Raw genomic sequence first — 27367 nt, 5'->3', positions numbered from 1 at the left:
AATATCTACTTCAGTATGACTAAGGGTGCAATTGTATGCATGTTTAGACAGAAAGAAGCCCTACAACTCCCAGCATGGTACCTCGATTTCTCCAGGATGTTGGTGCACCAACTAATGATACTGGCATTCTGCTAGAGTAGTTTGCACTAGTGAAACGTAATTTATTTTAGTGATTGCGCCCCTTTGGATATTGCCCTAGAATTACACTAGTAATTCTAGTGAACTAGTGTGCTATGAGAATAGACAATATGTTATCTTTTTTATCTTCTACACCCCTTGCACACAAGAAACAGAAAGACCAGGCTAAGCTTCTGTAGACATGACACACAGCTAATAAATTCAACCAGCATTTGCCAGGATCAATGTGATCCCCTATTGTGGCCTGGTTTGTCAGTTGTCTCAGTCATTCCAATAGCGGTAGAATTGGCCCCCCCAAAGCCATAAGAATAAAACATTGATTTTTCACTAAATTGAGGAGAGGGTAGGGGTGTACGAAACCTACTTACCTGTCTGCTGAAGGGGTCTGTGGGGGGGGGGAGGTGATCTGTCCCTCCCCCCGGAATCCTCCCCGGCCGGCTCCGCTCCATGGCAAGTCCCATCCGCTCCCATCCGCAGCTGGACTTCCGGCCACTGCCATGCAAATGGTGTCCGGCGTAGTGGACACCGTTTGCGTCCCTGCCCTTGACTGTGATAGGCTACGTAAATATTTACGTAGCCTATCACAGCAAAAAGTAGGGATGCAAATGGTGTAGTGGACGCCATTTGCGTCCTTGCTCTTTGCCATGATAGGCTACGTAAATATTTACATAGCCTATCACGGCCAAGGGCAGGGGTGCAAATGGCGTCCGCAGCCTGGCAGCGGATGGCTGCGGAACGAAGATGACGGACCCGGACTGGCCGCTGCCAGGTAGGGTCTGTCCTGACTGGCCTTCGCAGGGCAGCAGGGGGGAGCAGTCCGTTCTGCCGTGGACTCTGGGGGGGCTGGATTCTAAAGAATCCAGCCTCATTGGAGTCCCTGGTGGATTTCTCCGCCATCCCTAGGAGAGGGCGCCCTGAAATGCCACATGGAAATTCACATCTCGTCATGCTTGAGGACTACCTGGAATATGGAGTTGTGGAAGACTGACACAAATGTTTTATGATTTTGCTTCAGTGCTGTCATGGCACATTTCACCTGGCCTATGAATGGAGGGTCAAATTACTTGTTTGCAAACAGATATGATTGGTCTGACCAGTAAACCATGACTGATTCTTCACAGAAGTTAATATTGTGGTTTTGAAGCATGTGTTCTGCACACGTATCATGTTTCACATTTGCTCTACTATGTTTAATGGTATTACCCTTGATTTTAGACGTGTAGAAGGCTTACAAGAATCATATGTACTGTGAGAAACTGAATTTGAAATGTTTATCCATTGACCATTAAAGCCTCCTGCAAAATATGCAGTAAGATAAATTATAAAGGACAGTTATATATCTATATGTAGATATTTCATTTTCAATGTCATAGAATTTTTAATTGGATAACTAGTTGAATTACAAGAACAATTTATTATTTTCTAAACTGTTTGGGGCAATAATTCCTACTGTTGCTTCTGTTACTATTCTTCACGGTTAAGATAATGTGGGTCTACAAACACAATCAGGTACCATGTAGCAAACAAAATGATGTTATTGCTTTGACGCATGATGCAATGATGTCACGGAACCTCAGCAAATGAAATCATGTGGGATCACCAGGAAATTGAACAATATGTCACCATAAATAAATATTTAAAATAATGTCAAAAATTGCCCCAAAACTTGCAGAGGGAAATGAAGCAAAAATCAAATACAAAAAAAAGGTAAGCCATTTCAACTCAGCCCTAACTTGGACCAATAAAGACATTTTTTACTCTACGATTTACACAGTTTCATTTTTCTGTACTCCATGCCGGGGGTGGGGTGGATAATATGTAAGGAGGCCCTCAGGAATAGATTGCAATTGAGGAAATGTATAATGTGAAGAAAATTGTAATGAAATTACAATTCTATGTAAAATTCTCCTCATCTAAGACCTTCATTTGTCTACAGACATTTGTAATGCAAAACATCTTCTTCTAGTACTGGAATGAGTACATAATACGTTTAAGATAATATAATGTAATTTATTTATATAAGGGTGTTGCAAATTCTTACCTATTTTGTTACCAGATCGTAAGGGTTTATTATTGCATACCTTAAGCATGTGTATGATTTATTTTTTTTATTTGTTAAAAAGTTTTAGTTAATATATAATGGTTAAAACAAAACAAAAACAAAACAGGACCTAAAAAGAAAACTGCTTATGGGGCATTTTATTTGTCTTACTTTTACATTTACATTTGTCCTACTTTTATTTGTTCATGAGTATCCAAGGACTGCAGACCTCCAACTTTGTTGCAGCATTGGATAACTTAATGAAGTTCACAGAGTACAGGGTTTTTGTGAGGGCATCAACAGAGTATATCCAGCCGTCACTCAGAGGTAGAGCACCTGTTTTGCATGCCAAAGATCCCAGCTTCAATATCCGACATCTCCAGGTCAGTCTGGATAAAACCAGTCAGTGAAGACAGAATCGTGCCAGATGGAGCAATGGCTGTTAGAAAGGTGCTGTCAGCCCTCCAATATTTAGAAGTACATCAAAGAGGGGGGCATCTTTGCTGAGCACAAGGTGAGCAGAAATGTTTAAAGTACAGTAACCAAAATGTAGATTTTGGTTAAATATTACATACCTAGGAATATTTAGGATATTCCTAAGTATATAAGAGGAGCTCAGCAGCAGAGCAGGATGGCTGCAGAGGTTATTGGAAATGGAATCTCCTCCTTTGAAGGTTTCCAAAAAGCAATTAGAGTCACTTTGAGGTATATGAAGAGAGACGTTTTGCAGATTCAGTGAGGTGGGGGAGAAAATATTCACAGCAACGATGCGGGCTTGCTTTTGTAAATATGCAAGAGCACGCTTTTCAAGACACTAAGCTGGGTCCAGATTTAAGTGTGTGCATTTAATAGAATCATAGGATTATAGGATTGGAAGGGGCCTACAAGACCACCGAGTCCAACCCCCTGCTCAGTGCAGGAAGCCTGATTCCCAGCGGTCTCCCATCCAAGTACTAACCAGGGCTGACCCTGCTTAGCTTCCGAGATCAGGCTCACCCAGCCATTTTCTCTGCCCCCTTCCCCCATGGCAGTCTCTCCAGCCACATCATGAAAATGCTACACACAGGCTTGGGTCTCCCTGCTGAATGGGGTAGGTTGTGGCATGGGAGGTGGAGGGGGAAGGAGGAAGCATCTTCCATGAGCAGAACAAATCCTTCTTTTTCACTGATGGGGGAGCAGGGAACAAAAGGGTTCACTGTATTTCCTGTTCAAAACTCATTCAGAGTGAGAAAAATGTGCTGTCCTCATTCTGAATTAGCTTTGTGGTGTGATTGCATAGCCTACCTTGGGGCAATGGCAGTGAACCGTACAAGGTACTCCATAGATTTCTTCACATCTCTGTGATTTTAAAGTATCAAATAAAAAAGCCAAAAATAGTTAATTGCTTGCCTTAAAGCCAAAATCTGTCACAATCCACAATTAAAATTAGAATAAAAACAAATAGTTATAATAAATAATAAGAACAGATCAACAGAATTATGAACAGCAATGATATAACACTAGTATCTTCCCTACAGATTAAAAATAAATACAAAAAAGAAGATGAAAACCCAATACATGCTTTACAGAGATTATACTAAAATATGTAAGGGGAAAAAAACACTCTAAAAATCCCCTCTGAAGCAGCTTTCCCCAAACTGATGCTCTCCAGATGTCTTGGACTAAAACTCCCATCATCCTTGATCACTGGCCATGTTGGCTGGGGCTGATGGGAACTGTAGTGCAAAATGTCTGGAGGGCACCAGATTGGGTGCAGCTGATCTCAAATACTGCATATCAAGCAAGATGATAAAAAGTGTAGATTGTCCCATTAACTTGTATTAAAAAGCAGTGATAGTCTATAGGTGAAGAACACGAAGAAGTATATAACTGCTGGACAAAAACGAGGACATGAAAAAAAAATGTAAATAATCCATTAATAAAAAAAAGAAATCTGACTGTTCTGCATTTCTTCAGCACCAGAAAATTAAGTGAAAAGTATACTGGCATGCAGTATCTTCGGATATAAGAGGAAAATAGGATAGGAAAAGTTCTAACCACTATCATTTCTCAGTTACTATTGAAATGTCAGCAGTGCTGATTAACCACTGCACATTAATTGGTATGTTTTCTCTATATGTGAATGTACATATTTGTACATTCACACCATTTCTAATCATTTATCTTATAATAAATAGTCCAAATAGAAAAACAAATATAAATTACCAGACATTTACATACAATGTGAAGGAAGTTCCTTTATCCTCTTGCAATGGTAGCACTTGGCAGATTCAGGAATAAATAATCATTTCTGGTGAGGGTATGCCTTATCAAACATATGCAGATCAGCACTAATTAATGCTAATTAAGGTTTCCTGTCTATCTAGTTGGAAAAACGTCCAAATGTTATGAAATCAGTTAGTATGCCTATTACCCTAATTGTTTTATATGGAATGGATCTTAATTAAAATATGTAAATTGACCTTAATTGCTATATACTAATGGGGGTTCATGTTATCTCTCTAGAAGTGACAAGATGGTGAGTAGGGGTACTTAACCAAATAATTCTATGAAATCCTTAACTAAATGGCCTTTACCCAAAATCATTTTTATTATAAATTGGCAAAGGAACATATTTCCACATAGCATTTTTTTTCCAGATTTAAGTGTTGTTTCCATACTATGGATATGATTTTAATATAGTTATATAGAAGAAGTTTGGAATAGGGGTTTAATCTTGCTTTGCTATACAAGGTGAGAATTGCTCTGTAACTTTACTATTTTTGTCATCTTAGAATAAATAATGTCCATATATCTCACACCTAATGGTCGCTGTGCTTTCTGGTTTAGGGTGGATTCACTGTACTATGCATGTCCTTTACAGCAGAGGTATCGGACCTCCAGCCCATGGGCTTAATCCGGCCTGCCCACCTGGTTCAATAATCAGGCCCCTGAGCCCCCAGGGTGGACAGTCCCCTTCCCGATGTCACACCAACTGCCCTTACTTTTGCAGTTTTATATCATCCCCCCCCACACACACACACACAAACCACTGATCAGCACTGGCTTCCCTTTTCCTTTTACAAGATATTGCCCTTTTCCTTTACTTGTCATGATGTAATTTGGCCTGCCACATGTTCTGGCTTGTTTCCTCCCTCCAATGACTTTGTGCACTTCTGGAAACAAGCCAGAGAGGGTTGGGGGTGGGGTGGAACCAGGTCCTGTTCCCAGTTGACCTCAGAAGTTTCTAGAGAGCGTGAGTGGAAAAGGCACGTTCGCATGACCTCCGGTCTTTCTGTCCGTTTCCATCCCCTCAGCTCTGAGCCCTCCTGTGTTCTGTGTCTGCTTGGCTATGCATTGTTATGCACTGTAAGGGGATACATAATGGAGGTGTACAAAATTATGCGTGGTGTGGAGAAAGTGGATAGGGATATATGTTTCTCCCTCTCTCATAATATTAGAACCCAGGGTCATCCCATGAAGCTGATTGGTGCGAGATACAGGACAGATAAAAGGAAGGACTTCTTCACACAGCGCATCGTTAAACCATGGAATTCACTACCGCAAGATGTAGCGATAGCCACCAATTTGGATGGCTTTAAAAGGGGATAGAACAAATTCCTGGAGGATTAGGCTGTCAATGGCTACTAGACCTGATGGCTATGTGCCATCTCCAGTAGCAGAGGCAGTGAGCCTATGTACACCACATGCTGGGGAACATGGGTGGGAGGATGCTGTTGCGCTCACGTCCTGCTTGTGGGTATCCCACTGGTTGGCCACTGTGTGCTGGTCTAGATGGATCTTGGTCTGATCCAGCATGGCTCTTCGTATGTTCTTACGTTTGCAAGAGAAATAATTTGCCGAAGGTATAAAGTGAGGGATAGGGATGTACGAAAGTCACTTACCTTTTCGAAGGGTGACATTCGCGGTGGGGGGGAGGCGCTCCATCCCTCCCCCCAAAATTCTGGCTGGGGGGGGAGGTGCTCCGTCCCTCCCCCCTGAAATTCTGGCCAGGGGGGGAGGCGCTCCGTCCCTCCCCCCTGAAATTCTGGCCGGGGGGGAGGCGCTCCGTCCCTCCCCCACCCCGAATCCTGGCCAGCCGGCGCTGCAAATGGCAGTGGCCGTAGCCGCCGCTGTTTGCGTCCCTGCAGTCAGTCCTGATAGGCTACGTAAAAGTTTACGTAGCCTATCATGGCTGATTTAAAAGGAAAAAAAACCCTGCGTGTACGCCGCCATTTGCGTTCCTTATTTTGGCACGTCTTAGGCTACGTAAACATTTATGTAGACTAAGACGGCGAAAATAAGGGGAACGCAAATAGCGTAGCGTCTACGCTATTAAGGAACGTTCCAAAATAAGGAACGCAAATGGCGGCGTACGCGCGGGTTTTTTTTTCCTTTTAAATCAGCCGTGATAGGCTACGTAAACATTTACGTAGCCTATCACGGTGTTTTTTAAAAATCTAGCCGTGATAGGCTACGTAAATCTGTACGTAGCCTATCATGGTTTTTTGGGTTTTTGACTGGAAATGGCGGCGGCGGCAGCCAGTCGGAAGACCGGCTGCCGCCGGAGCCGCCACCGCCGCCAGGAAGATTCGCCGAAGGCAAGTCCCGTCCCGGGGGGGGCAGACCATGCGGGGGGGGGGCAGACTGTTCTGCCACCGATTTCAGGTGGCCAAATGCGCTGGCAATCGGCCTCCCCGAGATTCATGGCGAAATTCTCTGACATCCCTAGTGAGGGTTGGGTTTTCACATGAGAGTGCTTAAAAGACACTGAAAAGTGGGGGAGGGGATGACCTGCTCCACTGTTTCATCTTTCATAGGCTCTAGTTGCTTTCTGTGCTGTGTAATAGGGGGATGTGTTGGATTTTTAAAATGTTCCACTTCAAAGATACTTGTGCTCTGTAATTGGCAGGCAGGGTTTACTTCTCAGGAGACATGCATAACCTTAAGCTATGTGGGCTGTGACTTAATTCTGTGGCTTACATCTGAGGGAAGGTGAAGGCCACATCCAGCAGAAACTGCTGGCTACAATAAATTGGCAATAATGGGATTTTGTACAATTTAGGGGGAAATTTCAGCCACACCCACTTTTTTCCTTTGCCTCACCCACCACTGGAATGCCAGGCCCCAAGACCTTCTTCATAATGAAATTCTGTCCTTGGGCTGAAAATTTTCGATACCCCATTTCGAGAAATGAAAAGGCTCACCTTTGCCTGGTAGCCACACTTACTGATCTACCAGCTCCCCCCTCCTCATTCTATATAGGATGGCTTTGGTTGCTTAGTGGTGGGGAGGATGGTGCCCTGCCCAATGTTCGGAAACACTTTTTCTCCACATGTTCCATTCTGAAAACAGGTTCTAGATCTGAGGCCTGCTGAGCTGTGGCTCAGTTTTACAATCCTGACGTACTTTTCCTCTCCAGTTATAATGGAATCCAAGTGGAATGATTGGCGGCCATTTCTGAGTCCATGTCTGGATGTTAACTCAGGAACAGGAATGGATGGATCTGTTTATTTCTAGTCTGTGTCAGTTTGGCAAGATTTGGGAGTCCAACAGAACTGGAAGGACACATGTTGGCCTTGTAGACCCCTTCCAACCCTACTATTCTATGATTCTATGTTCCCTACCCCTGTCTTAAAGTGAATTCTGTACATTGGAAATTGGTTTGCTATCACAGACCAGCATTTGAATTCTCTTATTTGTCTTTTTTTTTTCATTTGTAATTTCATGACATGAGCACTACATGTTAAAACAACTATTATCTGCTGCCCTATAAAATACAACATTAAAACAGGGTATCTCCAGCTTCACTCAGTGTTCCAGAAGTTCTGTTCCTGGTCCAACCCATCAATGACAGACTAGCTGTTGGTATTGCTGTTCTTGACTTATGGTCTGGAACCACTCAGAAGGTTTTCTTAAATCTTATCTACTTACATCTGTATCCTGATCCTCTTCTTCGAAAGAGCTCAGGGTGTTCTCCACATAACAACCCTCTGAGGGTGTGAGAGGTAGTGAGTGACCACCTAGTGAGCTTGAAAGCTGAGTGTGGGTTGGAACTTGGCTTTCCTAAGTCCAAGCTTAGTGTTTAAGCCACTATATCACCCTGTTTCTCCCCACTCTCTTTGCATGGTATAAGTAAATCAGCAGCATTTGAATCCCATTGTCAGAGTTTAAAAAGGCAGGAAGCTTTTAGTGGAGGAGCTGCGGCTTAGTGGTAGAGCACCTGCTTTCTATGCAGAAGGTCTCCGGTTGAATCCTCAGATTCAAAAGGTAGGGAAACCCTGGAAAGCCGCTGTCAGTCACTTGACATGCCTGGGCTAGACAGACCCCTCAGTATAAGGCAGCTTCCTGTGTTACTATACCTTCTCATGCAATTACCATAAGAGAGCTCATACATTCTCCTTTTTCTTTATCCTCTTCTTTTTGACCCTGAAACCTACGACTAGAGACAGATGGTAATTTGTAAGTGTGGAAAGGGGATTGTGAGATTTTTAACTTCTCGTGGAGTGCACACATTTATTTTGTCCCAGTCCAGTCTCATGACTGATCAAAGAGGTCTCTGTTGGAATGTTGCAAAACCTATTTTCCTATTAGGTCTCTGTTGGAATGTTGCAAAACTTTCACAAGATGTGAAAGAGTGACAAGTAAACATGGTGTGGGCGATGATGACTCCTTCAACTTTGAGTGGGGCAAAATTGTCTCCTGCCTATCCATATTCTTTGTGCATTTACCCCTCCCTCCACTTCCCTCTCTTCTCTGTTGTCCCCCCTGTATCAGGTTTTAGTTTGCAAGCTCCTCAGAACAGGGACCATGCAATTGATATCCTCATCACCCTCATCACAATCACAGAATTATCTTTTCCCTATAATCCTAGAGGACATCTATTCAGATGTCTGTAGCAGATTTCCCTTTTATCTATTGCAACATTTCTATGGGTTGGATCCAATATTGGGTGAGCAGATTTCTTCTGCAGCCTCTCTGGGTAGTATCCAATAGGGGGCATGTGTGCACAGCCAGCCCTGCTGGGCCCCAATTCACACGCGCCCAGCCTCACCAGCCCAGAACTGCTCGTAGCCATGATATAGTGCTTCCGGGGGGCAAGCCCTGATGCATGCGAAAACACTGGTTTCTGGAAGGGGTGTGACCTGCCCCTTCGAGAAACCAGCATTTTTGCGTATGCTGGGGCTTGCCCCCAGAAGTGCTATATTTCAGCTGTGCATGGTAGGGGTCGCATGCGGACCTAGGCTGGCGGGGCTGGGCAGGCATGCATGGCTCCTATTGGATACTACCCACTGCCTGCCCCCAAATCTGCTCTGGAGGGTCACCCAACTCTCTGGAGCACATTTTGGGGGTGTGCAGGGTTTGCAGCAGAGAGGGGAAATCCATTCTGCCAGCAGTTTCTCTTCCGCTGCCAGAACAACACCATTGGATCCAATGCTATATTTTCTGCTTAACCAGTTTTCTACAGTAGTGTTGTTGGGTGTTGTCATTTTAACTTGGAATAATCTTTTACTATTTTAACAGGATATTGTAACAAATGTTTCTCCAAGAATAATACGTGGAATAACTTCGGGCCCCATCTACGGTCCAGGCCAAGGTTCTTTTCTGAACATTGAGCTCATCAGTGAGAAAACAGCAGCCTACTGGTGTAAAAGTATCACTGAACTGAAGATGGACTTCCCTGAAAAAGTAAGTGGAATCAGAGGCAAAGGACATGCACATGGAAGCTGGAGAGGAGCAATAATATGTTCATAGAATTGGAGGTCACTTGAAAAAAAGAGAGCTGCTTGGGGGCAGTATATCCACGCCGCTTTTGCCTCTGCTAAACATGTTTTGTGTTTCAAAACCCTGCAAAACCTGGAGATGAAAGTTGGACAAAAGAAATGTGTTTACAGCATGAGAAACAAAGGCTCTCTCAAACCACTTTCAGCCCTCTTAAAAACTATTTTCTTTCCTCAGCTTTATTTACAAATTCCATTGTTCCTGGACTAGCAAATATTAATGCATGCAATGTAGTTAAACTTATCCATGAATTCAGCTCAAAACCATCATCATTATAATGATAAATTTATCAGTATACAGGGAGAGATTTTTCCTCTCTGAGTAGAAATCTCTTGGTGCTTCTTTTAAAATGCTCTGTACAATTACGGTTTGCAGAAACAGTTTTTGTTCAGATCCTTTGTTCTCACCTGTAAAAACATATAATACTAGATATGGTGTTCGGTGTGTGTGTGTGTGTGTGTGTGTGTATAAAACTAGAGCAGCCTGTTGCAAGACATTTCAGCTCACCTGCACATAGTCTCTCTGATTTACAATTGCTTCCAATAGAACAAACAAAGGACACTGACATGCTTGACAAAAGGGAAAACTTCTGGATCTACATTCTGAGAACTCTTAAGTCCAAATGGCCTTAATCTGGAAGAGAATTTGTAAGCAGTATACCTGTCATGCCTCCTTTTTTTTTTCTCCTAAGGAACTTTCATCTCCTGGCATTCCAAATGCTGCTCGTGATATCCATTTAACAGCACAGCTACTGACAAGGGCAGAGGCCAAAACACTTAGCGCTATATCTGTCTGTCTGTCTGTCTGTCTGCCTTTCTGAACATTGTCTGAGTGAATACAAATGAAAGAAAAGCAGAGATGAGAATACAAATGAATATCAACAAGTGATTACAGTAATGCAGTATTGTAAATATGAAAAACAAAAGAAAATGTGTGTGTGTGTGTGTGCGTGCGTGCGTGCTTTTGCATTGTAATAGAGGCAGTTTAATTAATGGATTCAAAAATCAACATGCTAAGAATTAAAGCCTTTGTCACTATCAAAGCCGTTGACATTGCTCTGAATTGATTTTAAGCACAAAAGGGAATTAAAATGATCCAAATTTTAGTTACATTAAGTCTCACTTTTCACAGGGCCCTGAGAGAATTTGAGCTGAACAACAAAGTCACTATCAATCTAGAGGTGCTTCTAAAATTTTCTTCATGCAATTCCTCCCAACCCAACCCAACCCAAGGACTGTAGAGTTCTCAGTTTACCTGATCTTCCTTCTAAAGTGTAACTTATGCATTAGAAATCCCCGTACAAAGCTTGTGTGTGTCTTTCCTGCCCTCAGCATAACTATCAATGTATGCTTTTGATAAAGCATGCAAAAAAGGTGACCTTGATGTGGTAATATGCATGATGCCATGATGCTCATGTGTGCATTGATAAACAATGCAAAAAAAGAAAAAGAAAAGAGAGAGAGAGAGAGAGAGAGAGAAGAAAGAAAGAAAGAAAGAAAGAAAGAAAGAAAGAAAGAAAAGCAACAAGCCTTATGTGATTGCATATGGTTGTATCAAGTTCCTTTTGTGTGGTGTTTTGCTAGTGGGCAGGAGTGTATGTGCACATCACTGAAGGACCATGTAGAAAGAATCTTGTTGCCATCACACATATGATCACTGCTTTTTTTGCAGTGTTTTGTCAGTGTTCATGTGCTCATCGGTAACAGCAAGAGGGTCATGATGTAAATAAAGTGAAGGTCCCATAAGCTGCAACAAACCATGTATGTTCCAATTTTGGAATTAATGTTAGAAATTCTCCTAGTTAGCACAGAATTCCGGATGAGTGGAACACAGGGCAGAGCAAGTGGGTAATCCTCTCATCCCTGGACGTTTTGCCGCCTGAGGCAAAGGACAAGATAGTGCCGCACTCCCACGTACTGAATCTGACCAGACCAACAGCTGCATTCTACTTCAGCACTGATGACAGGACAGAATCCCACCACACCAGGGGAGCAGGATAGCTGAGGGGGCAAATAGTATGCCACATGGCGCATACACATACAGCTCTATCCTCCACTACCCTGCCTTTGTTCTCTGCCCTTGGCATCTGCAGCCCGAGGCAGCTGCCTCATTCTGCCTAATGGTAGGACTGGCCCTGGGCATTATCTACAACTGTGTATGCTGAATGTTCTGAAAGAGCTAGGAGAAAAAGGTGTTTTGGTATTGAAATGCAGTATAATGGGCCTTGTGTTCTGGAGCCAAGAGGCACTATTAGTATTGTGGTAAGGTACATGGAAGAGACTGTGGTGAATGGAGAGTGAATACTTTCCCAGAGGCAGTGTGGAAAGAAGAATTCCTGGTGGTTGTTTACTGTTACTGTTAAGATGGCTGATGGTAGTTGGAGGCTCAAGGCCTCTATTGCATTTTATGCTCAGATAAATATTTTAGCTAATTCCTATGACAGTGTGTCCATTCTTAGTGAAAGCAGAGAACACTATGCATCTCTTTTATAACAACTATATATAATAGCTCCTTGCATTGATATAAGAATGTCAACCCTGGCTGGCAATTACGCTTTAACAGAGGAATATTTTCAATAGACCAAGGGCTGAAGCAGGGATGGATGGATTAGTCTGTTTCTGAATGAACACAGTATCACATGTATTCATTCCTAATGCCATTCCATCCATTTCTGCATTGCTGTGATTTTTAAAAATGCATGAAAATGTGCATTATTTTAACTCCCCTCCCAACAAAATACAGGTTTTTATACTCATTGTATCCTAAAATATGCATTTTTATGCACTTCTGCCAAACAATACACATTTTTATATGCATCTCGGTATGTTGTTTGAGCTGAGGACTGTGTTGTAAAATTCAGAGAAGTGAGTAACTGCGTTCCACTCCACGTATTAGTCGAAGAAGTGCAAATCAAGTCTGTTCCTTTTTAAAAAGTAGACAGGATTAACTCCTCAAGCATCTATTAGGCTGAAGTAATCTTGGCCCCATCAAGTGAGTCACTGCTATATAAGCTGAGTGAGACACAAGCAAAATGCTTTTTATCCCCCCACCAATGCCACTGCTGGGAAAATCAGCGGACTGTGACAGAGCCCTCCCTTTAATATGTACAAAAGTTGTTCATTATTATGTACAGGCAAACAGGAGTGAACATCTGAGATATATAAAGGTAGAGTCACTATAGGGAGGGGCCTTAAAGATGCCTTTGTCTTTGTATTGGACTGAATAGCAAAGGAGCATAATAAGGGTTCCTTGGGACTGGAAATCATGTTCAGGGCCGAATGGGAAGCATTCTGTGGGTAATGTTGTATCCTTTGGCCACTAGCTGCCTATCCCAACTATAGGAGACAGTGTCAGGAGCTAGGCTGATAGGTTAACATATGATAACCAGTCCTGAAATTTTTATTGTTATAAATTGTTTTCATATGTAAATAGTTTTTGTATTATGCTTTATATTGTATTTTTAAGGTTTTAATCTTTTGTAAACCACCCAGAGAGCTTTGATTATTGGGTGGTATAGAAATGTTAACAACAACAGCAACAGATACCATTCTTTTCCATAGTTATTAGGAGTGACTGTCACTGGTTATTGTTGGAATTAACAATAACTTAAAACCAGAACCATACAGCAATTCTACCAATGTAAACTGGTGATGGGTTTTCTTTCCTGACAATCAACCAGCTGTCAGAGTCTTCAAAGGGGTGAGGTCTACTGAAGGCCGCTGGGCCTGTCAGAAGGGAGAGAGGATGCCCAGAAGCTGGCAGTGATGACTGCTGGTATTTTGCCTGGAGTTCAGTTGATATTACCGTCCACCAAGAGACTGAAGGCTAGTATTCATTCGTTCTTTGTCCTACCCTCTGAGGACATAGAAGGGGAAGTACAGCCCTATATCAACCATACATCACATACAGAGAAACGCAGTGCAACTAGTCCAGACTAGAGACAGTTGAGCATCACAAGACTTGTCTGATGCCAAACATGGGCAGAATTTGCTCAAATCCATGGCAGACATTGAACAAAGCATGACACTTTAGAACATCTGGGGAAATCTTCTGCCAGAGCAAATTGTCAAAACACTTGGTGGATGCAGTTCAATATCTCCTTTCTCTGGTGTAGCCCTGTCACTTTCAATGGGATTGCACAAATGTATGCGGTCATTGAATTGGCTCATCTTGTCAGTCCATCAATTTTTATTTGTGGGTTTCCACCAGACATTCTTCATAATGTATGGAGCACAAAAAATGGGCTCTGGAAGCTTGACTATTAATAAAGACATCCACAATGAACATGGCTTTAAAAAATATCACTGAAAGTGAGTGACAAGTTTCCCTGGGTGTACATAAGCACTTAGTGACCCTCATTCAGTATTTGACAGTGCACGTCGTGGCATTTTAATGGAACATTTGATAAATTAAACTGTCCTGGAAACAGGAATTTCCTTAGCCAAACAGTAAAGTATATCAGTGATGTTTGACTGACAATTAAATCCTTTCACCATTGCTTCAGGAAATACATTTATTGTCAGTAAATAATGTTTAACTAACCTTGCCCTAACCCAACTAAAAACTATACAGAAAGGGCTAAACACGTTTGGAAAAAGTACACAGTGTAATGGTGGTGCTTAGTTAGAACTAAGGATGCTTGAGGAATTGGTGAACCTTTGTGAACTCCAAGGCAAACTGACCTGATCCTCATCTCCTGAATGAATGTGCAGATTTTAATGTAATTATCCTTCAAATTTTACACTTTTCCAAATTTTGCGATGCAGTTCTTTGCTCAAAAGCCATACCAGAATGCACTTTAAAATGCATATTTTGGGAGAAAATGCATTTAGGTTGCAATCCTATGCACACCTATTTGGGAGTAAGTTCCACTGACATCAATGGGACTTACTTCTGAGTAGACATGCATAGGATTATGCTTTTTAGAAATGTGTACATTTAGCCAAAATATATTTATATACACATTTTTATGTGGATTTCTTAAAAAAATACACATTAATACAGAAGCAGGATGGAACAGATTTGTGCATGAGCTCATGCAAAATTGTCATGGACCAGAAATAGACTGAGCCATCCATCCCTAATTACAATGTAAGCTTTGGAAAATCCCTTCAATAGCTATAGAATTTATACACTAGTAAAGTAAATAGATTTAGCTCTTCTTTACATATACTTTGAACAATCTGTTGCCATCACCTCAAAGGTTGCTCCCATGCCACCCTGAAATGTGTGTAAAGGGAGTCTGAGTCTAGCAATCCATGTTAGATAATAATAGTCATAGGTACTTTCAGGGTGGATTGATACAATGGTGGTTTTTGGTTCTAGTTGTAATTATGTGACAACCTCAGTCATGTCTACATCACAGATGTAACCCCTCTCTCCAGGAAACCTTGAAGACTGTAGTTCTCTGAAGAAGAACTAGGGAGCTCTACCAGAATTCTCAGCAGCTAGCCAAATTACAGTTCCCGAGATCCATTGCCATGGCTTCCTCCAAAGATAGAGTCATTACAGGTTTGTAGTGTAGATATACCTCTTATTATGCGAAGGTTCCTCTTCAGTAGGTGAGAAAATTTACCCATTATAATTTCATTAGCACATGCTTAAGGCATCAATGGATTGACTGAATCCGTGCGTGTGTGTGTGTGTGTGCACGCGCAGGCACGTGTGTGTGCATGTACGTGTGTAAGTGTCTGTGATTACAGTGCTAGCATGAAAAGCACACATACATAATGTCTGTCAAAAAGCTTCTTCTGTCCTTTTTCATGCCTGAGGGCCCCTGTATCTAAACGTAATTGTTTCTTGACATATAGTAGTTGCATAGCTGGACTATAATGCTGGCTCTTCCTGTCATTTCTGTGGTGTGATCACATGTGATGATTTAAAGTGACACTTGGAGTGGCTGAGTGCTTATGTGCTTGTGCACAGAACGTTGCAAGCTGGGAAGAAAGTGTGCCCAACCTCAAAGCAACTAGGTTGTTTGAGCAAGCATGTGGTTGAATGTCTGGAATTCTGTTGCTTTACATTAGAAAGGAGGTTGCAACAAGCTACACCTGTAACTAGGGATTGGAGAAATCTGCAGTGGAACCAAATGAGTCCGGATTTTTATGAATCCAACCTGTGGATTCTGCAGCGAACCGGCTTTTCCCCTGTTGGGTGGATTTTACTGACATGTGGAAGGATTTTCTAACATTCCCAAATTTTGCACAAATTTTGTCGTGGAAAAAAAAGCAAAATAAAAAAACCAAAAATGTGCATTCCCCCGCATAGGCTAAAGCATGAAAATGCACACTTCAGCAAATTTGTGCATGTTTGTGCATGCAAACTTGTGCAATTGTGCTTTTGCACAAATGCAAACTTGTGCAAATTCAGAAACAAACAAATCCAATTCCGTCAATGGGTGGACGATGGAACGAAAGGCGCATGACAATCCACAAAACACAGACACAGATTTTACACAATCTGTACATCTGTACCTGTAACCTACCAGTTTACATTTCTAAACAAACCAATCTACTCTACAGAATATGATGCATTTAGCTAGAAGATGTGTTACATTTTCTAGCCATGATGCACTGTCCTTTGGCAGCTCACAAAGTGCAGAATTCTCCCCCACCCAAACAACCACAATGCTGCCCAGGCCAAAATGTGTATTGAATGTGTGCTACAAATTTTATCCCAAGGTCCTGAGAGAATAGAGTTGGCTCAAGAGTTCCACAGCATAAGATTTCTGTGGTATTACCTGAAATTGTGCGGAACGACAGCTTTTCTGGGTATTCTGTGTTTGTGTGTCGTTGGAAGAGATTTTATAAAAAATGATAGGCAATGGTACAAAGCAGTAAGGCATATTGGAGATTTGTTTCTTCAGTAAGAACCGTTGTTTGCTTAGAGCATCAGACATTGGTCCTATTAGAAAGGAACACATATCACAATTTTATGAAGACTATAGTATAAGCACATCTTGAAAACATTGCCTTAAGGTGTAAAGTTGGAAAAAATTAAAGCTGTTTCTGAAATACTCTGCCAGACCTCTTCTGGAAAATGAGCTGAGAGCTTCTTTTGATTATTGGTAAAAACAAATCCTTAATGGCTAGAGATAGCTTTAGTACTCACACCACCTGATCGTAAAAATTCGGCTAATGCCAGTGCTTGAAAATTCCTCTATGAAGGAACATAAGAAGAGTGGCTTGTAAGAAAGAGCAGCATTTCTTAGAATGTGTATTATAATGTACTTCAACATCCGTCTTCTCTGGAAATGTGACACATCTCCTGAAACTGTATCACATTTCTCCTGAAATGTGACACAAATGTGACAGTAGCATTGGCTATTATGTAAAAGTAATGGGTGTGGTCGTGTCTTGTGTGCCTGAATGCATTTTTATCATATTGATCAGGAGAAGGCAACGTGGTGTCCATGGGCTCCTTTCTCGATTCCCCCCAAGGTGCCCTGCCCCTCCCACTTACTTTTTTAAATCAACAATTAAATTAAATTTAGATAAATCTTACTGGCAGCGGGGATTGCTGTGAAATAGGTTACTTTTGTTGCTGTGGGTTCAAAGGAGTTGCTTAGTGAGTTGGGACTCAGACCCCACCTCTGCCTTGTGCTCATTCTTTTGGGCAGTTTACTTGTCCTTTGCCACACCTCCCATGGCAGCCATTTTGTGATGTTGCCCACAATGGTTTGTCACCTTGCCAAATGTGCCCACAGCCTAAAAAGGTTGCCTGCCCCTGATTGCTGTAGATCTTCCTTTTGCTTAAATGCCATACAGATCTACATTCTACACAATGGAATGCTGACAATGCCATTTTTATGTAACTAACGTAAGCCCCATTGAGTTCAATTGGACTTCTCTGTGGGTATAAGATCGCTACTTGAGAGAGGATTTTGAACACTAATAGTGAAACCCCATGCATGCTTATTCTGATGTAAATTCAATTTCATTCAGTGGGACTTACTCCCAAAGAAATGAGTATAGGGTTGCAACCTTAATTTCTGTGGAAATGGAGTATTCATTCTCCAAAAATATAAGCAATATGAACTTTAACTAGTTAAAGCACTGGCCTCTGAATCTCGAAATTCAGACAATGCATCAGACTGTGGAACAACATTTGGGCACAGTTGTTGTACAGTTGTAACCAGAAGCGCTCGGTGAAACTGGGGAGTTGGCATTAAGACATCTTCACTCCTACAGCACTGGGTCTCACCTGCACAATTCCTATTTTGAAGCAGAAGTGAAAGAGCATAATGAGTACGTTTGCTGGACAGATGCCATACCACTGAACCCAAGGAGACATTTCTTGAAGGGATAAGACATGCCTCTCTACCGTGTAGAAACATGCCACTCCCATTCCTTCTTCAGAGAAGTATCTCATGTGCTAGGTACAAGGAAAGTAGAATAGTAATTTAGCAGCTAACTTTCCTTAGGAACTGGGAGAGGAAGAAGCAGGGGAATTTAGTGGCTATTGAAGGAAATGTTTGGCTCTTACTTAGATTAAGCCAGATCATTTATATATTATCAGGTATTTGTTATCATAAAAAAAAAATTGTGTCATTGATACTGATTAGTCTGAGTTTGTTTGTCTGTCCTTTGCCCCAACTATTTTTTTAATTTAAAAAAAAACCTTTAAATTCTGAATGAGTAGTCAAATGCTATTAGTATTTTTTATGTTTTCTTCATCCTTCCAGATACTTAACTCTGTTATTTCCAGGTGAAGTTAAAGATGATTACCCCATATTTCAATCCCTCTCAACCTGTGGGTCCTGACAAGTTCCTGTGTGGCTCTTGCACAATGAGGGCTGCTGTTGTTTTCCCGTTCCCAGAGGCTTTTTGTTTTCACTAGGCTGACATCACACCACTGACAGCATATCCCTTTAAGAACCAGGCCAGTTCACTCTATCTCTTCCTCAATGTTTGTCATTATGCTTACGTTCTATTCCAATACATACTGTTTAGTGTCAACTGATATTGTTCACCATTAACTACCGGTGTGATATTCTTGCATTTTTTGTGGTAGAGGGGGGAAGTAAGGCTCAAAAGGTAGAATACATTCAGAGGTGGGCCCCAAAAGACTGAGCAAGTGGGTCCCACTTCAGAATGTTTGAGAAACACTTCCACCTTCTGTTCTTAGGGCCCATGGCAAATAATTCATTTCTCCTTTTTATAGGAGCTTAAGGATCACAACAGACATTACCTTAAATTTGTGTCTAGCAGCTATGTATTTTTTTCCATTTTTACTCTAGAGTAGGCATTGGGGCCCTGATCTGCATCTTAAAAGCCTCTCCTAACACCCCCACACACACACACACACACTAGGATCCACCTGGATCTGGGCCCCTGAGCCAACTCTAGAGTAAAAATGGGGGGGGGGAGAGAGATAGCTGCTAGATACAGAGTTAAAGGAATGTCCATTTTAGCCCATAGCACAGCCTTTTTCATATTCACAAGCTGTTTCCTTGTCTCCCTTCAGCCTCCTTTCCATTTGGTTCAGGAGCAGACTGAGAGCTTGCGAACACCTGGCACCCATCACAGCCAGACCATAGGAGAGTGCTACTTGTTGACAGTTCTGACGACACTCCCATTAGCCGGCCAAGAAAACTGGAGGAGACACCAAGCCACAAAGACAACCAAGAAGGAGAGTGTGCTCTCTCTCTCTCCGTCATTTCTCTCCCCTTATCTCTGTTATTAGCAGCTAGTTTTCCTTGCTCGTCCTCTCACATCTCCTAGGGAAAAATAGCTGCTAAGGAAAGAGATCAGGGGTAATGAGCGATGGAAGGGAAAAGGCCATCAGTGGTTTCACCTTTGTGGGGTGTGTGATTACTGGGTGTGTGATATGACCTGCCAGACATAAACCAAGTTCTAAAATGCTTATTAATTAGAGCCTGATGCAGATAACTCCCTCCATGTATTATCACTGCATACAGGAGAGAGCACAGGGCCCTGCTCACATGTAAATCCATGTATGTACAGCTGCATGTATGTGGACCTTCCTTTCCAGACATTCTGGTGACTGCATGGATCTCAAGGGCAGGGCCAACAGGGCCAGTTCTGCTCCCTCTTCCATGAATACTGTTAACATATGGAGGAAAACATCTGCCTGGAGGGGTGCTTTTCTATATCATGTAGCTATTCTCCCTTCTTGCAATGAATATGAACTTGAGCACGCTCCAGGAGAGAGCGCAGGACAGGAAGGCCTGGCGTGCTATGGTCCATGGGGTCACGAAGAGTCGGACACGACTGAACAACAACAACAAATTCTCCCTTCTATGACTGGACCATAGGCTGATGAACTCTGAAACAGACTACTGTAATCCATCCCATGAGGAGCTGGCCCAACCCCATACAGAGTTGGGGTACCACTGGCAATAAAGTCAGGTGGCTGTAAAGACTTCATCCTGAAGGGCACAGGGATGCATGGGAGTTTCAAGTGCCCCCCAGTGTGATAAATTGGGCTAGGGTGCTTAGGAAACGACCATTGTCATGCAGGCCCTTAGCAGGGGTGCATCTGAGCATACCAGGAGCATCATCAAGGCATTAAGAATAAAGCCTAGAAAACCTCTGCTGGCCACAGCTAACCCTCCTCCAGCCCAGTTCTCCCCTCTTTCACAAGGGCACATTTGCTTGGAGAAGGCAGGATGGCTGGCTGATGAGTTTTATTATAAGATGGGCAACTTCAGAGGGGATTTCTAGTTCATAATAGGCCCAGAAATTTCTAACTGGGAGTTTATTTCCAACCCCTCATTCTAACATTCCAACATCACTAATGCTTTTCTTTGCTTTTCTTTGCTTTTCTTCTACCCTCACCCACCCTTTTCACATTGGGTTGGGCGCTATTCTTGCCTGAATTACTCTTGCAGGGGAAAAATAGGTTGCAGCAAGGCATACACAATTGTATTCACTCAGCCCTAGTTTTCTGTAGCTTTATTCTTTGCAATTCTCTACACTCTCATAAAAATCACATTGAAAGAGCTGCTGCTCTCATTTGGCCATTTTGACTATGAGCTGTAGGAACCTATTAATCCAGTAACTGTCCATTTTAGCTTTAAAATCACAATACTGGTTTCTTGAGGCCAAAAATCAATGCTGATATGCACTGTAGCTTATGGTGTCTTTTAAAACACTTCTGTGACAGGCCCCTCTGCTGACTATTTGACAAAAGATGAAATTCAGGAGTAGTATTGGATTCGTAATGCTCATGAGATAATGACATGTGGGATATCCTAAGATAATAGAGGCAGAACTTACAAGTTGAGATAGAGTAGAAAAACACATCAATATTGTATTGCACATGGAACTTTCTGTATGCTGATTGGCTAAGATGGTGTGATTGCATGGAATACTCATGAACTTTCTAATTTTCACGGTGAGATCTATCAGACTGTTTGGAGCTCACTTTCTGTGAGGGAAAGGAAAGTGGTCAGAGCGGCTGGAATTTAATCTAGTGACATCATCGAGGTGGGACTATTGGCTGGGGGAGTTGAACAATGTGCCTCCCAAAACAGCATCACCTTGCTTGAGGGACAAACAATGTCATTTGCTCTGTCAGCACAGAGCAGATTTTACTGGACTAGCATGGGACTAAACCACAGGGAAGCACCCCACCCCCCCGCCACTGTGGTAATGCCTGCAAAATGTGACAGGAACACCCACATTTACTGCTCATGTGTCTGCCCCCCTGTATAAAGTGGGCTTTATTTTTCATATATAGCCAAAGGTGTGCCTGGATAAGAAGAATTGAACCTGAGCCCCAGCCCCACCTTATTCTTCCGTGTTCTGTTGCCGCAGGCATGCTTCTTTCCAATGCTAGAAGCAAGCTAGGCTTGGGCAGAAAAGTGTCTCAAATAGCCAGGCATGGTGAGGTAGAGTGGCGCAGGAAGCAGGGTTTAGTTTCCTTACTCGCACTTTCTGTTGTAAAAATTAGGCCTCTCAGTTGCTGCTTTATATCTGAAGGGCGCAGACTTGTCAATGAACAAACATGGCTGCCCCGTCACACCGAGTTTGGCCCTAACTGTATAATGCTATATTGATACACTACCTCTAAATCACAGGTGCAGAACCTCTCTCAGGCCGAGGGCCAAATTCCACGCTGGAGAAGCTTTAGGGGGCCCATTCCACTGGTGGTTGGGGATGAAGGCCAAAGGGGCAGGGCCAAAAATCCAGCATATTTTAGCTGAACGCTCTTCCTGCCAGTAGGGATGGACAGATCACCCTGTGCCCTCCCTGCGCAACACTTGCCAAAACCCTGGCACTTACCTGACCCAGGCGAGCGGCGCAGAGCGAGCTTCTGGGTGGTCCACGGGGGCCTTGGCAGCAGCACACAGGTATCTGCTCCCTCATCAAGTGCCATTTGCCACTCCAACAGCTGCTCATTCTTTTCTGTAAGTATCCCATCTACTCAAATGGGGCCTTAAAGGGGCAACGTCCACAACATTACAGGCATTTAATGTTCGATGAGGGAGTGGAGGCCCACACTGTTTCCCAGCTTGACAAGGGAGTGAACGCCTGCGTGCTTGCCGAGCTCGATGTGTGCCAGCGGGGCAGGCGCTGGTGTTCAGGGGGCCGAGCTGGCAATTTCTCGCTGGGCTTCAAGCCCCAACCGGGTGCCTGAGCCATCCCTAACTGCCAGTAAGGAAGCTTTAGGAGAGGCATTTCAACCTTTTAGAATAAACTGCACAAAGGCCAGGATGCCACCAAATGATTGGTGGTTGGGGGAACGGTGCGGGACCAGGGGAAAGAAGCATGACCATCTGGGGAATCCTGGAAGGCCAGATTGGGACCACAGGTGGGCCAAATTTCATCCTTGGGCCTGAGGTTCGGCACCCCTGCTATATGGACATGACACTGAGATTTGCCACTGAATTTGGCAAGAGTCCTCCTTGGGAGAAGCATTGGAGGAGTTTTGAACCCGGCAGAAACACTTTTGATGGGAAGAAATGCTCCAGTTTCACATAGACATTTCTTGGGTGAGGCACCAATCTGTGGCAACCCTTTATGGCAGCAGCGTACAGCCACCGGAGACAGTCACTTGCGAGCTTTAAGTGGTAAAAGAAGTATGCATTGTTTTTGCTTTTTTCATTTTTGGGCATGGATCAGTTGATCAGGATGCTTGCTTGTGCCTCATTTTAAAATAAAAAGGCTAGAAAAAATCTGTAGTGCAGGGGAAAAGCCCCCAGGGATGTGTTCGCATTCTCCCTACCTTGTTTTTCAACTTTTGGTCTTAAGAATCAATAAGGTGTCAGCACCCTGTTGTTAAGTTTTTGCTGCAGGTTATACTTTATGTGTCTGAAATATTGTAAAACTAGATATAAGCACTTTCCATTAGCTCTTTTGATTGTGCCTGAGCCTGTCCTGCTCCCCTGATACCATGGCAATATTTTAAAAGTAAGCTCCTGTTCCTGCTAGGTTAGGTGGCAAAGTGAGGTGGGTGGCTGGCAAACATTTGCAGCAAGCTGTTCAAGTTTCCCAGTGCTGGCTGAATGGGAATGGCGGAACTGCAAATAGTTTTCAATCAATACCCACATTGCCATCGAAGTGAACATCCACTGGCTTTGGCTAGTTTTGTTCTTTCCACCCTCTAACGATGATGCCATTTCCTCTTCTGTATTTATATCCATCAGCTTTGGCCTGCAACTTCGGGATGTACAAAAGTCACTTACCTTTTCTCAGCTTGGCTTCGCGGTGGGGGGGATGTGCTTCCCTTCTCCCCCCGAAGTTCAGGCGAGGGGGGGGAGGCGTCCCACCTCGCCCGGCCGAAATTCAGGCCGGGGGGGGAGGCACCCCGCCTCGCCCGGCCGAAATTCAGGCCGGGGAGAAGCGCCCCGTCTCCCCGGCTGCGAAACAAAAAGTTAAAAAAAAAAGACCCTGTGATAGGCTACATGACGATTTACGTAGCCTATCACAGCTAGATTTCCAAACTCAGCCGTGATAGGCTACGTAAATCGTCACATAGCCTATCACGGGTGACTTTGGGGGGGAAAAAAAGCACGTACGCAAACGGCGGCGCCCATGGGGCGCTGCCATTTGCGTTCCTTATTTTGGCACGTCTAGTCTACGTAAAGATTTACGTAGACTACGGCGAAAATAAGGGCAACGCAAATAGCGTGCCCTTATTTTCGCTGTAGTCTACATAAATCTTTACGTAGACTAGACGTGCCAAAATAAGGAACGCAAATGGCGGCGCCCCATGGGCGCCGCCATTTGCATACGCGCTTTTTTTTTTTCAAAGTCACCCGTGATAGGCTACGTGATGATTTACGTAGCCTATCACGGCTGAGTTTGGAAATCTAGTCGTGATAGGCTACGTAAATCGTTACGTAGCCTATCACGGGTGTTTTGGGTTTTTTTACTTTAGTTTTTTTTTTTTTTTGCAATGGCGGCAGTGGCAGCCGGTCGGGAGACCGGCCGCCACCCCCGCCCACGACAAAATGCCGCCGAACCGCCGCCGGGACCCGCCGCCAAGAGGGACATTCGCTGAAGGTAAGTCCCGTCCCGGGGGGGCGGGGGGCCAGCGGAGAATTTCCCAACCAACTTCGGGGGGCCGAATGCGTCAGCGCTCAGCCTCCCGAAGATTCGGGGAGAAATTCTCTGCCATCCCTACTGCAACTGCAGTGAGATGAATTAGCAAGAGGAAGGGCCAGTTTGGGCACACTTGCTAAGCCATACTTTAGAAAGCCAGGAACGAGCACCGGGCCTGCATGCTCCCTGCTCCCCTCCATCCCTTGACTCCTCTCTGCACTGTTTGGGGGATAGGGTTGAGCACCTTGGATAGCTCCTTCAGCATTCTGGCTGCCTCCACTTGGTCAACCTCTTCACCACCAGCAAGAATGCTCAACGTAACCTCTTCTGCAGTAGAACAGGTTTCCATGGTTCTTCCCTGGGAGATGGTTTCCTCTGTTGATGGGACACGGGCCTTCTGTACGCTTTCCTTCGGAGTCCACCCATCACAAGGGTCCTAGCCAAGATTTGAGGAGACTGATCAGACATCAGACGAGACTTAAGAAGCCCGTAGTTTTCTGTTTACATCAGACAGCTTCCTTCAGAAAGACCCCCAAATTCTTTATATGTTATGGGGTAAAAGTAAAGGCTCCTCCATTTCAACACAACAACTTTATGTTTGTGTCTTCAATACAATTTAACTTTTTTATTCCCTGGCTTGGCTTCTAACACTAAGCTTGGTCCAGGCCAACTCTGCCCAGTACGTTGCCTCTTCAGTTGCTTTTTAGAGAAGCATTTTTCCCCAAGAGTTATGAGGGCTGCTACATGGTTCCATCGCACAATATTTGTTAAACACTATTGCCTCAATGTTCAAGCAAGGAAGGATGCTTTCATCTCTGCTAACTTGACCACCTGTTGCTTTCTTCTTCTGTTAAGTCAGCCCATATGTGTGATGTGCAGGGAACATGAAGAAAGAGGACAGGTTGCTTACATGTAACTGTTGTTCTTTGAGTGGTCATCTGTGCAGTTAGACAACCCACGCTCTGACCTCAGCTGCTACATGGTTCCAACCCACTCTACGAACCCTGCAGTTAGACAACCCATGCTCCGACGTCGGCTGCTACGTGGTTCCAACCCACTCTACGACCCCTGCGGTTAGGCAACCCACGCTCCGACCTCGGCTGCTACATGGTTCCAACCCACTCTACGACCCCTGCAGTTCAGCAACCCACGCTCCGACCTCAGCTGCTACATGGTTCCAACCCACTCTACGACCCCTGCAGTTAGACAACCCACTCTATCCTCTTGGTTTGGGGCTGTCGTTGTGACATCCTCAGATAAACTGAGGGAAAAGGTGGAAGCACCATGTAGATATGCACGGGAGGGGGGGGTAGGGCAAGCTTCCCACATAAAACTCAGCTCCAGAAGATTCTGACGGAGGCTCTGCACAGGCACAGAACCACCGTACGTGTGACTAGAGATGATGTACGGATTGTGTAAAATCTGTTCCGCCTGTGTTTCATGGATTGTCAGGTGCCTTTTGTTCCATTCTCCACCCATCCACAGAATTGGATTTTTTTGTTTGTTTCAAATTTGCACAGATTCACATTTGTACAAATACACAGTTGCACACATTTCCCTAAAATGCGCATTTTTGCACTTTAGCCTTTGGAAAAATGCACATTTGGGGCGCGTTTTTTATTTTGCATACTTTTCTATGGCAAAATTTGCACAAAATTCGGGAATGCTGGAAAAGCAGTCCACAAGTCCGTGGAATCCGCCCAACAGGTGAAAAGCCTGTCCACTGCAGAATCTGTGGGTCGGATTCATGAAATCCGAACTCTTTGGTTCCATTGTGGATTTCTCCAACATCCCTATGTGTGACTTCAAGATGGCCGCTAAAAGAACTATAGTTATAGGTAAGCAACCTATCCTTTCTTTCTACCGGAATCCTTACCAGTGTTTTTTGCGTTGTTTGTTTTTGTTTTTTTAGCAGCTCAGTACCTTACCTTGTAGCTAGATTCTGATCAGCTTCATTTGATCTTTTCTAGTTTGTGCACACGTCGGGCATACTTGCAATGCAACGCAAGTGGTGTCACTGTACTGCAGCTTGCTTGCAGCCTCCACATCTCCCGCTCTCAAGGGAGACATCTCTGTTTCACCTTTGCTGTTTGCCAGCCCCCTTCGATGTTCTCTGCCCCACTGTGAACAAACAGCCAACATGCCTTTATTCAGAGCTGCTGCTTTTTGAGATTAGTTGCCTGCCAGAAGGATGTTTGCTTTATTGAAAACAAACAACAGCAACGAAGATGTAGATGCTGCCACAAAGCAAGCAGTAAAACCCAAGAAGACTCCTAAGCACAAATGGATGAGGAATTGTTAACAATGCTATCTACCATTCATAGTCTCATCCAGTTATTAAAGATTTTCTTGTGTGTGGCCTCCCCATTGGAAAAGCAAGTTTTAAATGCAGGTTATGAAGAGAAACTTAAGAAGGTTAGGAAGGGTTAAATTGCTTACTGGCCCTGCTTTTTCTTCTCCCTTCCGAAAGTGCAGAGTATTATAAGTCAGTAATGTCAAGACATCCTGCATTACTTATCTTTATCACTATGCAGAATCTTTTTTTAGTAAAGCAGCATCGAAAGAATAGATTTATGGACTGAAGGTACATTGTTTAATATGTCCATATCCATCTAGATTGACAGTTTCTACAGACTTGAATTTCCCAGGGGAGCACAGTGTACCGGTGTCAGTGGATGGCATCATTTACTTCAATACTCCATTATTAAATTGATAACAAGATAATTCCTCTGCTTCTCACAGACATGACAGGGTTTACAACTGTTAACTCTCTTATTGCATGGGATTTGATGCTGTAAGAGGGTTTTAATAAGAAGCTTATTTTTATTTCAATCCAGTGACAAATCAAAATTTCCAAGGGGAAAAAAGCATAATACATTCCTAAAGGTCCATACGGCAACGGTATTGGGGGAGGGGG

The 27367-nt window shown here is 43.5% G+C and overlaps 1 protein-coding gene across 8 annotated transcripts in view; it reads left to right on the top strand.

Moving 5' to 3' along the window:
• Nucleotides 1-27367, top strand: part of DPYD (dihydropyrimidine dehydrogenase) — a 761638-nt gene that overhangs the window by 478521 nt on the left and 255750 nt on the right. For all 8 annotated transcript variants that reach the window (XM_084851877.1, XM_084851875.1, XM_084851880.1 and 5 more), the window contains one exon: nucleotides 9683-9847. In XM_084851877.1, coding sequence (XP_084708003.1) covers nucleotides 9683-9847 — 165 coding nt within the window. The remainder of the gene's footprint in view (nucleotides 1-9682; nucleotides 9848-27367) is intronic.

This window comes from Heloderma suspectum, chromosome 4 (genome assembly GCF_057233095.1).
Source record: "Heloderma suspectum isolate Gila_16-S chromosome 4, 16-S_ref, whole genome shotgun sequence".
Taxonomy (NCBI): Eukaryota; Metazoa; Chordata; class Lepidosauria; order Squamata; family Helodermatidae; genus Heloderma; species Heloderma suspectum.
Note: the sequence above shows the minus strand (reverse complement) of the source record. Positions and strands in the feature narration are given on the sequence as shown.